Source organism: Gouania willdenowi, chromosome 12, assembly GCF_900634775.1.
Source record: "Gouania willdenowi chromosome 12, fGouWil2.1, whole genome shotgun sequence".
Taxonomy (NCBI): Eukaryota; Metazoa; Chordata; class Actinopteri; order Blenniiformes; family Gobiesocidae; genus Gouania; species Gouania willdenowi.
This window is the reverse complement of record NC_041055.1, coordinates 3,539,466-3,553,144: the sequence shown is the minus strand read 5'-3', so window position 1 is coordinate 3,553,144 and position 13,679 is coordinate 3,539,466. Positions and strand designations below refer to the sequence as shown.

The following is a 13,679-nucleotide window of genomic DNA, read 5'->3' as shown; positions in this document are numbered from 1 at the left end:
TGAGGTGATGATTCTTTTATTGACTGTACAAAGGGTTAAAATAAGAACATCTGAAGCCACAAAGCTAGCAGCCAATCAGAAACCATGTGGTGCACGAAGGCCCTACAAACACACGTTAGACAAATAAAAGCTTTCTGGTAAATACAAAATAAAACACAGGAAATGATCCCCAGGCTAACGGTTGATTGGCAGCTTTAACTCTTCGTTCTCTTGGACGTGAACACGGCGTTGTTGTGTCCTTCACGGTTTCGGGCGATTTCAACGGCGAAGAACTGAACTCTGGTGGCTACGAAACAGGAAGTAGAACAAAGTGAAGGTCTGAGTCAGTTATGGCAGCAAATATTAAGTAATGTTATAATTCCAGCAAGTTCATTTTGTCTTCTTTATTGAAAGAATTTGTTCATGTTGCATTTATTCAGACAACTTAAGTAAATTTCCTGAAAAAAGTTGTCTGAATAAATGAAGCCATAACATATTAATGTTTTTAAAGGTTTGAGACGTTAGCGTGAGCAGTGCGTTAGCGTGAGCAGTGCGTTAGCGTGAGCAGTGCGTTAGCGTGACATTTATAAGACAGACTGTGTGTGTTTTTAAACGTACCAAAAATGGAGTTTTCCTCGCTGTAATCTTTTTCTGCGTTGAGACGAAGCAACGTCCCAAAATTAAAATCCTCCACGAGCCCCTGGAACTGCTCACAGAATGGACGCCACCGCTGGACACACACATACACACACATACAGATGGACACACATTAAACACACACGCACACATTAAACACACACATACAGATGGACACACATTAAACACACACACACACACGCACACATTAAACACACGCACACATTAAACACACACATACAGATGGACACACATTAAACACACACATACAGATGGACACACATTAAACACACCTCTTTGGCCGGCTCAGACTTCAGATCTTCTTCCTTCAGCAGCTTCACGTCGAGCTCAGAAAACATTTCTCTGAAACTGGAATAAATGTGGTCGTCCATCTTCGTCAGACGCAGGAAGCTCGGCTCCACCGACGAGATGAGCTGAGGTCAGAGGCTGTTAGCATGCTAGCACAGATCATTGCTTTAATTCTAACACACACTCACATTGAAGTAAACCTCAGCGTGGTTGTAGGCCTTCATGGCCCACATGGCCTCCAGACGAGGCTGAAACACACACACACACACACACACACACACACACACACACACACCACACACACACACCACACACACACACACACACACACACACACACACCCACACACACACACACACACACACCACACACACACACACACACACACACACACAGTCAGTGTGTGCGCCTTCATCCCAGGTTGTGTACATGATCTTTATAACGTGTTTATAAAACTCACGTCATTCCCATAAGCCTCAGCAGGAAGAGAGAGAGCATGAGCTGCTGCTGACGCTCCCTCCACACCCTGAAAACACACACACACACACACAATAAATACACAAATAATAAGCAAACACACAAGTACACAAATAATAAACACATGCACAACACAAATAATAAAGTGTCTAGAAATACATTAAACGTAGCCAGCATGGCCGAGTGGTCTAAGGCACCGCACTCAAGGATTCTTCCTTCTGCTACCGTGGGTTTGAATCCCACTTTTATCATATATATTAACATATTTAACACGGCAAATTCCACCTTTAAAATTACATATACGACAAAAATAACCATTTTAGGGCTAGGGTTCAAATAAAAAGGTTATTAGGGTAGCTAAAATTAAACATGAGCTGAAATACAACTGACGGAACTTTAAGTCACGTGGTGCACCTATCACGTGCTCTAAACTGGCCAATGAGGGGCGCTGCGTATGTTTGAGTTGCAGGGAATAATAAACACACACACAATAAATACAAAAACATACACACACTCAGCCTGCAGATGTTGTAACGTTTATTTACTCTTTGTTTACTTTTCAGTGAGGCTAATTGGTCATTTATTTTTTACGGTGTAATGTTTGTTGTTGTCTAAAAATTGTCTGGTGTTGTTGATAGTTTGCTGTTAGCATGTGTTAGCCCCGCTGGCTAACGGTGTTGCGGTAAATCTCGTGTTGTGTGTTCGCTGGTGACCAGGCCTTGGAGCGGACTGTCCGATGAGTCGGTAACCGGGCAGAGAACAAACACAACCAGAAGAGAAAAGATGAGATTGAGATGGACTTCCTACCAGAGCGGCCAACACGTCCTCAGACGCCATTGCTGCGGAACGCACGTGGACGCTCCGCGCATGCGCTGCAACAACCCTTTTTCTTATTTCAAATTCCCTTTTTCTTTGATCCTTCTTGTCTTTGAAGGCATAAGTCAAACTTTTAGACTTGATTTCAAACTGTTTTGTGAGAAAATAAATGAAGTTTGATTTATTTTAATGACATTAAACACTTGTAAGCCTGAAATCTGTCAGAGTGATGCATCTTTTTTTATAAAGGATCTTTGTCTTCTCACGACCGTACGTCATCATTTAAAGGGCCAGAAATACAATTTGGAATAACTTTATTAAAAAAAAAAAACAAAAAACCAATTGAAATATATTCAGACATGAAGAAATGTCAACTTTATACAACACCATTTATTACAATGAATATTATAATGTACATAGTTTTTTATATCAGATACCTCTGAAGACCTGTAGTTCTAAATGTATTGTTATGAACACCGTTCTTCATTTACATTTTTCAATTACAAAATCATCTTCAATTATCCATGTTCAATTACATCTCAATTATGATTACGGGGACGGGATTTTTTTCCAAATATAATTAAAATTACAACCACTTATTTTTTCCTGAAGGTAGATGAAATTTACGTTCACAAATAATATCGTTCAAATTCAATTAATCACAATTACTGAGCCTGAAAAAAATCACATAGAAGTTAATCTTCCTCTTGTGTTAGCTTTCTGTTAGCATCTCTTATGATAACGGGTTCGTTTTGACCCATTTCTTAAATTAGCTCAGAACCACCTGGAACTGAACCCGTTCAAGACCGTGGAGATGACAGTGGACTTCAGAAGAAATCCCCCCCCACTCCCCCCCCTTACCATTTTAAATAGGGAATTGGCTACCGTGGACTCCTTCAGGTTCTTGGGATCCACAATCTCACAGGACCTGAAGTGGACCTCCCACATAGACTCAACCAGGAAAAAGGCACAGCAGAGGATGTACTTCCTGCGTCAGCTGAGGAAGTTCAACCTGCCCCAGGAGCTGCTGACCATGTTCTACACCTCCATCATTCAATCTGTTCTGTGCACCTCCATCACTGTCTGGTTTGGATCTTCAACCAAACTAGACAGACACAGACTACAAAGGATAGTCAGGACTGCAGAAAAGATCATTGGTGTCGATCTGCCCTCCATCCAAGACTTATACCTGTCCAGGGTCAGGAAACGGGCAGGTAGCATCACTGCAGACCCCTCCCACCCTGCACACAATCTGTTTAAACTCCTCCCCTCTGGCAGACGCTACAGATCACTGTACGCCAAAACAACCCGCCATAAAAACAGTTTCTTCCCCCAGGCTGTCACTGTGATCAACACTAAACAGTCAAAGAGTGTCAGTCCTGTTTCTGTGAAAAAACCCTGGAACCAAACATAACAACCTTGGATCAATCTGACACTGAGAATGTTCATGTACATACCTTTAATTTAAATGTTCTCCTGCACTACTTATCAATGCTCTACTGCACTATTTTCCTTTTATTATTATATTTTATTATTATCTTTCTTTTCTATTATTTTCCTTCTTTTATCTTATTTTTTAATTTTTATTTTGTATCTATTTAATTATTTTTTATACTATTATTATTATTATTATTATTATTATTATTATCATCTTGTTATTTGCACATTCTAGTCTAACTACTGTTTATATTTATACTTATGTTTATACTTATTATCATCTTTTCTAGCTGATTGTTTATTGTTGAAAAATTTTTGTTTTCACTATTGGAGAGAGCACAGTTGACCGAGTCAAATTCCTCGTGTGTACAACATACACTTGGCGAATAAAGATGATTCTGATTCTGATTCTGATTCTGAAAATACACTAAAAAAAATTATGGATAATGTTATTTGTTTCTCATCTCTCGGTTACTTAGTTAGAGTTCCTAATCAATTAATATGTTGTTATTCTTGCTTCTCTCGACGAGGACAGTCGCACTCTCTGTTTCTCCCTCCCTTCCATTCTTATCTCTCTCCCAGCTGCTGCTTTGTCTGGTCTTGTGAGCCTAACAAGAGCCTCTCTCTGTATCTCATCCCAAACCGGAATAATGGAACTAATTAGTTGGTCTCTCAGTGCTATTGATCAGATTTTTTTGACGAAAAGAACCGGGGGTGGTGAACCCGCATGTCCAAGCGGGATGTTTGCGGCTGGATAAACACTCGACCCTTGGAACGAGTGGCGAGTTGTGTGTCTGTCCATCCTTTCCGTGGAAGACGTGGGGAGGACATCTACATGATTGGAATAATGATAGTAGGCATGCTGCTGATCGGAGCTGGTGGCTTCCTAATCTATCGAAAAGTCCGTACTGCGCTGGCGACTGTTTTGGAAAAGCTGCCAGTGATTTCTGAAGGATGTAGCAGGGCTCTGAACACTCAGACTCATGTGTTGATCAATATCAAAAGCAAGCTGCGTTTGGATCGTCTACGCTTTATGGATAACAACTGGGAGAAGTTGGAGACCCGGCTTGGAAGTGGAAACTAGGCCACTCATTGGATTACAGCAGAGAGACCCAGGACAGAAGGCTATTGGAAATTGACGTTGCCTGTATCAAATCACATTGTTTATCTCCCTTTCGGCTCCCCAGCCAGCCAAGGCTAAAGCCAAGGTTGTCTCAACTCTTATCACCAGGAAGTTTCTGCAGACGGCGGCTCTTACCCCCACGCCCTCCCCCCCGCTCCTTCCCTACATTCCCACCTGGAACTGTTGATGCTGAACTTTTCCACACGTCATCTGGTTGTCAGTAACGCAGCTACAGGACTTCAACTTCAAATGCCTCGTTGGCCATCTTTCCCCACCTCCCATCCGCAGCTGCATGGAGGCGTGGTTGCAGCGCCCATTGGCAGCACGCCCATGTCCCCAAACGGCTGGAATCCTGCTGTTCTTCCCACCTGACCCCCTCCCCCAGCCAACCTCCCACCCAACACTTCCCACATGCCTTGTCTCGAGTTGTTTGACTGTGTCCTGCTTACATTTATGTTTGCGGAGGCGTTTTTTTTCCTGGCTTCACACTGCTTTCTCTGTTTAGGGAAATCAGTTTCAAACTGGCAGTTTTTTTCCCCCTCACCCCTCCTCTCCTCCTGTTATTGATCCCTTTTTTCACCTAAATATGTGGGCGCCGCAAATGGCTGCTCCGGTGTGTTGATGTGTCTTCTTTCACTGCAACTACCAAGTCAAATTCCTCGTATTGTTCTAAACTGTACCTGGTCAATAAAGCTGATTCTGATTCTGATTCTGATTCTAATGTTGTTGGTGTGGACAACTGAGCCTTTTTTCTTGTCGATATACTCCTTGATTATTATTATTATTATTATTATTATTATTACTATTATTATTATTATTATTATTATTATTTTGACATTAGGATGATCATCAAGAGAACTGACAGGTAGTGGGAACAGTTGATATGAAACATATTTTATTTATTGTCAACTACATATGTGTAACAAATTCACCCCAGTCTACATGTACTCATCATGTCTTAAGTAGTTTTAGGGTCTTATAACATTATCTCAGAATTTTTTTTCCAATTTTTTCCATTTTTGTGCCTTACCTTATGCATCTGTAAGACTATAGTAAAATTTCAAACGCCTCAAAACAAAGGTAGAGCTAAATTCAGGCATAATTTATAGTGAAAAAATTTCAAACACCTCAAAATGAAGGTAAGGTTGTAGTAAGTTAAAAAATTGGAGCGAAATAATTTCAAACGCATCAAAAACGGAGATAAGGCTATAGCAAGATATACATTTTGACGAAAAACATTTTAAATCCCTAAAACAGAGGTAAGGCTATAGTAAGACTTAAATTTGAGCGAAACAATTACCTCCGTTTTTGATGCTTTTTAAGTTTTTTTGACAAAATTCAACCCTTACTATAGCCATACCTCCATTTTTGAGGCGTTTGAAACTAATTCGACAAAACATATGTCTTACTCAAGCCTTACCTCCATTTTGAGGAGTTTAAAAAAATTTCACTCAAAATTATGCTGTTTCGAGGCATTATTACAGTAGCTTTGAGGGTCTAATGATGGTCTTAACTGTTTTTTTTTTTTTTTTTTTTTTTGAAATTTTTGGATTTTATGCCTTCTATAGCCTTACCTCCGAAAATGGATGAATTTTTGAATTTTGCTTTTTTTGTGTCTTAATTAGCCCGTTTTAAGTATGTGCATTATATTTGCAGTAGTTTTTAGGGTCTAATGATGGTCCTAACTCAATTTTTCTTTTTTTGAAATTTTGCCTTGCTATAGCCTTACTTTTTATTTTAGGTGATTTTTGTTTTTTGTGTCTTACTGCTTTCTTAGCCCTGTTTAAGTATGTGCATTATATTTGTAGTAGTTTTAAGAATCTAATGATGGTCCTAACTCAATTTTTTTTTTTTTTTTTAATTTTTGAAAAAATTTGCCTTGTTATAGCCTTACTTTTTATTTTGGACGATTTTTGTTTTTTTGTCATTTTTTGTGTCTTACTGCTTTCTGAGCCCTGTTTAAGTACCTGCATTATAATTGCAGTAGTTTTTAGGGTCTATTGATGGTCCTAACTCAATAATTTTTTTTTGGAAATTTTTGAAAAAAAAATGCCTTGCTATAGCCTTACATTTGATTTTGGGTGACTTTTGAATTTTGTGCCTTATTACTTTCTTAGCCCAGTTTAAGTATGTGCAATATATTTGCAGTACCTTTTAGCATCTAATGATGGTCCTAACTCAATTTTTTTTTTTTTTTAATTTTTGAAAAAAATTGCCTTACTTTTTATTTTGGACGATTTTTGTTTTTTTGTCATTTTTTTTGTCTTACTTCTTTCTTAGCCATGTTTAAGTATGTGCATTATAATTGCAGTAGTTTTTAGGGTCTATTGATGGTCCTAACTCAATAAAAAAAAATTTGGAAATTTTTGAAAAAAATATGCCTTGTTATAGCCTTACTTTTTATTTTGGGTGATTTTTGTTTTTTGTCATTTTTTGTGTCTTACTGCTTTCTTAGCCCTGTTTAAGTACCTGCATTATAATTGCAGTAGTTTTTAGGGTCTCATGATGGTCCTAACTCAATTATTATTATTATTATTTTTTTTTTAATTTTTGAAAAATATGCCTTGCTATAGCCTTAATTTTTATTTTGGGTGATGTTAGTTTTTTGTTATTTTTTGTGTCTTACTGCTTTCTTAGCCATGTTTAAGTATGTGCATTATAATTTCAGTAGTTTTAAGAATCTAATGATGGTCCTAACTCAATTTTTTTTTTTTTTTTAATTTTTGAAAAAAATTGCCTTGTTATAGCCTTACTTTTTATTTTGGACGATTTTTGTTTTTTTGTCATTTTTTGTGTCTTACTGCTTTCCGAGCCCTGTTTAAGTACCTGCATTATAATTGCAGTAGTTTTTAGGGTCTATTGATGGTCCTAACTCAATAAAAAAAAATTGGAAATTTTTGAAAAAATATGCCTTGCTATGCCTTACTTTTTATTTTGGGTGATTTTAGTTTTTTGTGATTTTTTGTGTCTTACTGCTTTCTTAACCCTGTTTAAGTATGTGCATTATATTTGTAGTAGTTTTAAGGATCTAATGATGGTCCTAACTATTTCTTTATTTTTTTTAATTTTTTAAAAAATATGCCTTGCTTTAGCCTTACTTTTTATTTTGGGTGATTTTTGTGTCTTACTGCTTTCTTAGCCCTGTTTAAGTATGTGCATTATTTTTGTAGTAGTTTTTAGGGTCTATTGATGGTCCTAACTCAATAAAAAAAAATTGGAAATTTTTGAAAAAATATGCCTTGCTATAGCCCTACTTTTTATTTTGGGTGATTTTAGTTTTTTGTGATTTTTTGTGTCTTACTGCTTTCTTTGCCCTGTTTAAGTATGTGCGTTATAATTGCAGTAGTTTTTAGGGTCTATTGATGGTCCAAATTCAATTATTTTTTTTTTGGAAATTTTTGAAAAAATATGCCTTGTTATCACTTTACTTTTTATTTTGGACGATTTTTGTTTTTTGTCATTTTTTGTGCCTTACTGCTTTCTTAGCCCTGTTTAAGTATGTGCATTATATTTGCAGTAGTTTTTAGGGTCTAATGATGGTCCTAACTCAATTTTTTTTTTTTTTTTTTTTGAAATTTTTGAAAAAATATGCCTTGCTATAGCTTTTTCTTGTGAAAAACAAAGCAACTTTTGTTGCACTATCAATAATGAAAGGACAACTTCTATTCTTTTCGCTGCGAGCAGGGTTCGAACCTGCGCGGGGAATCCCCATTGGATTTCGAATCTAACGCCTTAACCACTCGGCCATCACAGCTGAAAACCATTTTTAATTGACGAAGTCTCAGAATTACCAACTCAGCTAATGTATGTGGTGTTTCTTCTGATCGACCATCACAAATGAGCATCAGTTAATAACTTAAATATAGAGTTTTGTCTACACAGAACCAATTTTTTTTAACATTTTCAACTTGGAAATGTATCAAATTAGGTAAACTTTACATGACGACAACAGTGCACAATAACTTTATTTCACTTTAATAAATGATCCGTTCTACAGTAAGAAATAATTAATAACTTCCGCTGCGAGCAGGGTTCGAACCTGCGCGGGGAATCCCCATTGGATTTCAAGTCCAACGCCTTAACCACTCGGCCATCACAGCTGAAATCGATATCTGTTTTCATCAAACGTGGGTTCGACGACATGGGAAAGTCCTGCAATGGTTTAAGTCCTAAATGGAGGAGCAAAGTTATTTTGTAAACTTTGAAAATTTTGAATCTGACAGATTAACAATGTCTTGTGGGGTTCCTCAGGGTTCTGTTCTTGGACCCTTTCTGTTCAGCCATTGCATGCTTTCTTTTGGTAAAAGTCTACAGAGCTGTAAAGTTGATTATTGCAGCTGGGCAGTTTGGGTGATTTTAGTTTTTTGCCATTTTTTGTGCCTTACTGCTTTCTTAGCCCTGTTTCAGTATGTGCATTATATTTGCAGTAGTTTTTATGGTCTAATGATGATCATAACTCAATCTTTTTTTTTTTTGAAATTTTTGAAAAAATATTCCTTGCTATAGCCTTAATTTTTATTTTGGATGATTTTTGTTTTTGGTCATTTTTTGTGTCTTACTGCTTTCTTAGCCCTGTTTAAGTATGTGCATTATATTTGCAGTAGTTTTAAGGGTCTAATGATGGTCCTAACTCAATTTTTTTTTTTTTTTTAATTTTTGAAAAAAATTGCCTTACTTTTTATTTTGGACGATTTTTATTTTTTTGTCATTTGTTGTGTCTTACTGCTTTCTTAGCCATGTTTAAGTATGTGCATTATAATTTCAGTAGTTTTTATGGTCTAATGATGGTCCTAACTCAATCTTTTTTTTTTTTGAAATTTTTGAAAAAATATTACTTGCTATAGCCTTAATTTTTATTTTGGATGATTTTTGTTTTTGGTCATTTTTTGTGTCTTACTGTTTTCTTAGCCATGTTTAAGTATGTGCATTATAATTTCAGTAGTTTTTAGGGTCTAATGATGGCCCTAACTCAATTTTTTTTTTTTTGGAAAATTTTGAAAAAAAAATGCCTTGTTATAGCCTTACTTTTTATTTTGGGTGATTTTAGTTATTTGTCATTTTTTGTGTCTTACTGCTTTCTTAGCCCTGTTTAAGTACCTGCATTATAATTGCAGTAGTTTTTAGGGTCTAATGATGGTCCTAACTCAATAATTTTTTTTTGGAAATTTTTAAAAAAAAATGCCTTGTTATAGCCTTACTTTTTATTTTGGGTGATTTTTGTTTTTTGTCATTTTTTGTGTCTGACTGCTTTCTTAGCCCTGTTTAAGTACCTGCATTATAATTGCAGTAGTTTTTAGGGTCTCATGATGGTCCTAACTCAATTATTATTATTATTTTTTTTTTTTTAATTTTTGAAAAATATGCCTTGCTATAGCCTTAATTTTTATTTTGGGTGATGTTAGTTTTTTGTTATTTTTTGTGTCTTACTGCTTTCTTAGCCATGTTTAAGTATTTTCATTATTTTTGTAGTAGTTTTAAGAATCTAATGATGGTCCTAACTCAATTTTTTTTTTTTTGGAAAATTTTGAAAAAATATGCCTTGTTATAGCCTTACTTTTTATTTTGGGTGATTTTAGTTTTTTTGTCATTTTTTGTGCCTTACTGCTTTCTTAGCCCTGTTTAAGTACCTGCATTATAATTGCAGTAGTTTTTAGGGTCTATTGATGGTCCTAACTCAATAAAAAAAATTTGGAAATTTTTGAAAAAAATATGCCTTGTTATAGCCTTACTTTTTATTTTGGGTGATTTTTGTTTTTTGTCATTTTTTGTGTCTTACTGCTTTCTTAGCCCTGTTTAAGTACCTGCATTATAATTGCAGTAGTTTTTAGGGTCTCATGATGGTCCTAACTCAATTAGTATTATTATTATTTTTTTTTTAATTTTTGAAAAATATGCCTTGCTATAGCCTTAATTTTTATTTTGGGTGATGTTAGTTTTTTGTTATTTTTTGTGTCTTACTGCTTTCTTAGCCATGTTTAAGTATGTGCATTATTTTTGTAGTAGTTTTAAGAATCTAATGATGGTCCTAACTCAATTTTTTTTTTTTTTTTAAATTTTGAAAAAAAATGCCTTGTTATAGCCTTACTTTTTATTTTGGACGATTTTTGTTTTTTGTCATTTTTTGTGCCTTACTGCTTTCTTAGCCCTGTTTAAGTATGTGCATTATAATTTCAGTAGTTTTTAGGGTCTAATGATGGTCCTAACTCAATTATTATTATTATTATTATTATTTTTTTTTTTTTTAATTTTTGAAAAATATGCCTTGCTATAGCCTTTCTTTTTATTTTGGGTGATTTTAGTTTTTTGTCATTTTTTGTGCCTTACTGCTTTCTTAGCCCTGTTTAAGTATGTGCATTATTTTTGTAGTAGTTTTAAGAATCTAATGATGGTCCTAACTCTTTTTTTTTTTTTTTTTTTTTTATAATTTTTGAAAAAATTTGCCTTGTAAATAGCCTTACTTTTTATTTTGGGTGATTTTCGTTTTTTGTGATTTTTTGTGTCTTACTGCTTATTTTGCCCTGTTTAAGTATGTGCGTTATAATTGCAGTAGTTTTTAGGGTCTAATGATGGTCCAAATTCAATTATTTTTTTTTTTGGAATTTTTTTAAAAAATATGCCTTGTTATAGCCTTACTTTTTATTTTGGACAATTTTAGTTTTTGTCATTTTTTGTGTCTTTCTGCTTTCTTAGCCCTCTTTAAGTATGTGCATTATATTTGCAGTAGTTTTAAGGGTCTAATGATGGTCCTAACTCAATTTTTTTTTTTTTTTTAATTTTTGAAAAATATGCCTTGCTATAGCCTTACTTTTTATTTTGGGTGATTTTAGTTTTTTGTCATTTTTTGTGCCTTACTGCTTTCTTAGCCCTGTTTAAGTACCTGCATTATAATTGCAGTAGTTTTTAGGGTCTCATGATGGTCCTAACTCAATTATTATTATTTTTTTTTTTTTAATTTTTGAAAAATATGCCTTGCTATAGCCTTAATTTTTATTTTGGGTGATGTTAGTTTTTGTTATTTTTTGTGTCTTACTGCTTTCTTAGCCATGTTTAAGTATGTGCATTATTTTTGTAGTAGTTTTAAGAATCTAATGATGGTCCTAACTCAATTTTTTTTTTTTTTTTTAAATTTTGAAAAAAAATGCCTTGTTATAGCCTTACTTTTTATTTTGGACGATTTTTGTTTTTTTGTCATTTTTTGTGTCTTACTGCTTTCTTAGCCATGTTTAAGTATGTGCATTATAATTTCAGTAGTTTTTAGGGTCTAATGATGGTCCTAACTCTTTTTTTTTTTTTTTTTTTTAATTTTTGAAAAAATTTGCCTTGTTATAGCCTTACGTTTTATTTTTGGACGATTTTTGTTTTTTGTCATTTTTTGTGCCTTACTGCTTCCTTAGCCCTGTTTAAGTATGTGCATTATAATTTCAGTAGTTTTTAGGGTCTAATGATGGTCCTAACTCAATTTTTTTTTTTTTTGGAAAATTTTGAAAAAAAATTCCTTGCTATAGCCTTACTTTTGATTTTGGGTGACTTTTGAATTTTGTGCCTTATTACTTTCTTAGCCCAGTTTAAGTATGTGCAATATATTTGCAGTACCTTTTAGCGTCTAATGATGGTCCTAACTCAATTTTTTTTTTTTTTTAATTTTTGAAAAAAATTGCCTTACTTTTTATTTTGGACGATTTTTGTTTTTTTGTCATTTTTTGTGTCTTACTGCTTTCTTAGCCATGTTTAAGTATGTGCATTATAATTTCAGTAGTTTTTAGGGTCTAATGATGGTCCTAACTCAATAAAAAAAAATTTGGAAATTTTTGAAAAAAATATGCCTTGTTATAGCCTTACTTTTTATTTTGGGTGATTTTTGTTTTTTGTCATTTTTTGTGTCTTACTGCTTCTTAGCCCTGTTTAAGTACCTGCATTATAATTGCAGTAGTTTTTAGGGTCTCATGATGGTCCTAACTCAATTATTATTATTATTATTATTATTTTAATTTTCGAAAAATATGCCTTGCTATAGCCTTACTTTTTATTTGGGTGATTTTAGTTTTTTGTGATTTTTTGTGTCTTACTGCTTTCTTAACCCTGTTTAAGTATGTGCAATATATTTGTAGTAGTTTTAAGTATCTAATGATGGTCCTAACTCAATTTTTTTTTTTTTTTTAATTTTTGAAAAAAAATGCCTTGTTATAGCCTTACTTTTTATTTTGGACGATTTTTGTTTTTTGTCATTTTTTGTGTCTTACTGCTTTCTTAGCCCTGTTTAAGTACCTGCATTATAATTGCAGTAGTTTTTAGGGTCTAATGATGGTCCTAACTCAATTATTATTATTATTATTATTTTTTTTTTTTTTTTTAATTTTTGAAAAATATGCCTTGCTATAGCCTTAATTTTTATTTTGGGTGATGTTAGTTTTTAGTGATTTTTTGTGTCTTACTGCTTTCTTTGCCCTGTTTAAGTATGTGCGTTATAATTGCAGTAGTTTTTAGGGTCTATTGATGGTCTAAATTCAATTATTTATTTTTTGGAAATTTTTGAAAAAATATGCCTTGTTATCACCTTACTTTTTATTTTGGACGATTTTTGTTTTTTGTCATTTTTTGTGCCTTACTGCTTTCTTAGCCCTGACTACGTATGTGCATTATATTTGTAGTAGTTTTTAGGGTCTAATGATGGTCCTAACTCAATTTTTTATTTTTTGGAAATTTTAAAAAAAAATATGCCTTGTTATAGCCTTACTTTTTATTTTGGACAATTTTAGTTTTTGTCATTTTTTGTGTCTTTCTGCTTTCTTAGCCCTCTTTAAGTATGTGCATTATATTTGCAGTAGTTTTAAGGGTCTAATTATGGTCCTAACTCAATTTTTTTTTTTTTTGGAAAATTTTGAAAAAAAAATTCCTTGCTATA

The 13,679-nt window shown here is 33.9% G+C and overlaps 1 protein-coding gene and 2 non-coding genes across 3 annotated transcripts; all 3 read right to left on the bottom strand.

Annotated features, from left to right (window-relative positions):
* pbdc1 (polysaccharide biosynthesis domain containing 1) lies at positions 1-2,260 on the bottom strand. Its single transcript, XM_028463608.1, has 6 exons — positions 2,209-2,260; positions 1,385-1,450; positions 1,113-1,172; positions 909-1,049; positions 598-709; positions 1-286 (listed from the first exon to the last, which is right to left on the bottom strand). Exons 1-6 carry the CDS (start codon positions 2,236-2,238, stop codon positions 195-197), a joined length of 501 nt encoding a protein of 166 aa, XP_028319409.1. The 5' UTR covers positions 2,239-2,260; the 3' UTR covers positions 1-194.
* A 6,189-nt stretch (positions 2,261-8,449) lies between these two features.
* trnas-cga (transfer RNA serine (anticodon CGA)) lies at positions 8,450-8,531 on the bottom strand. The gene has a single exon. It is a non-coding gene; the product is annotated as a tRNA-Ser (tRNA).
* Positions 8,532-8,795: 264 nt separating this feature from the next.
* Positions 8,796-8,877, bottom strand: trnas-uga (transfer RNA serine (anticodon UGA)). The gene has a single exon. It is a non-coding gene; the product is annotated as a tRNA-Ser (tRNA).
* Between the last annotated feature and the right edge of the window lie 4,802 nt (positions 8,878-13,679).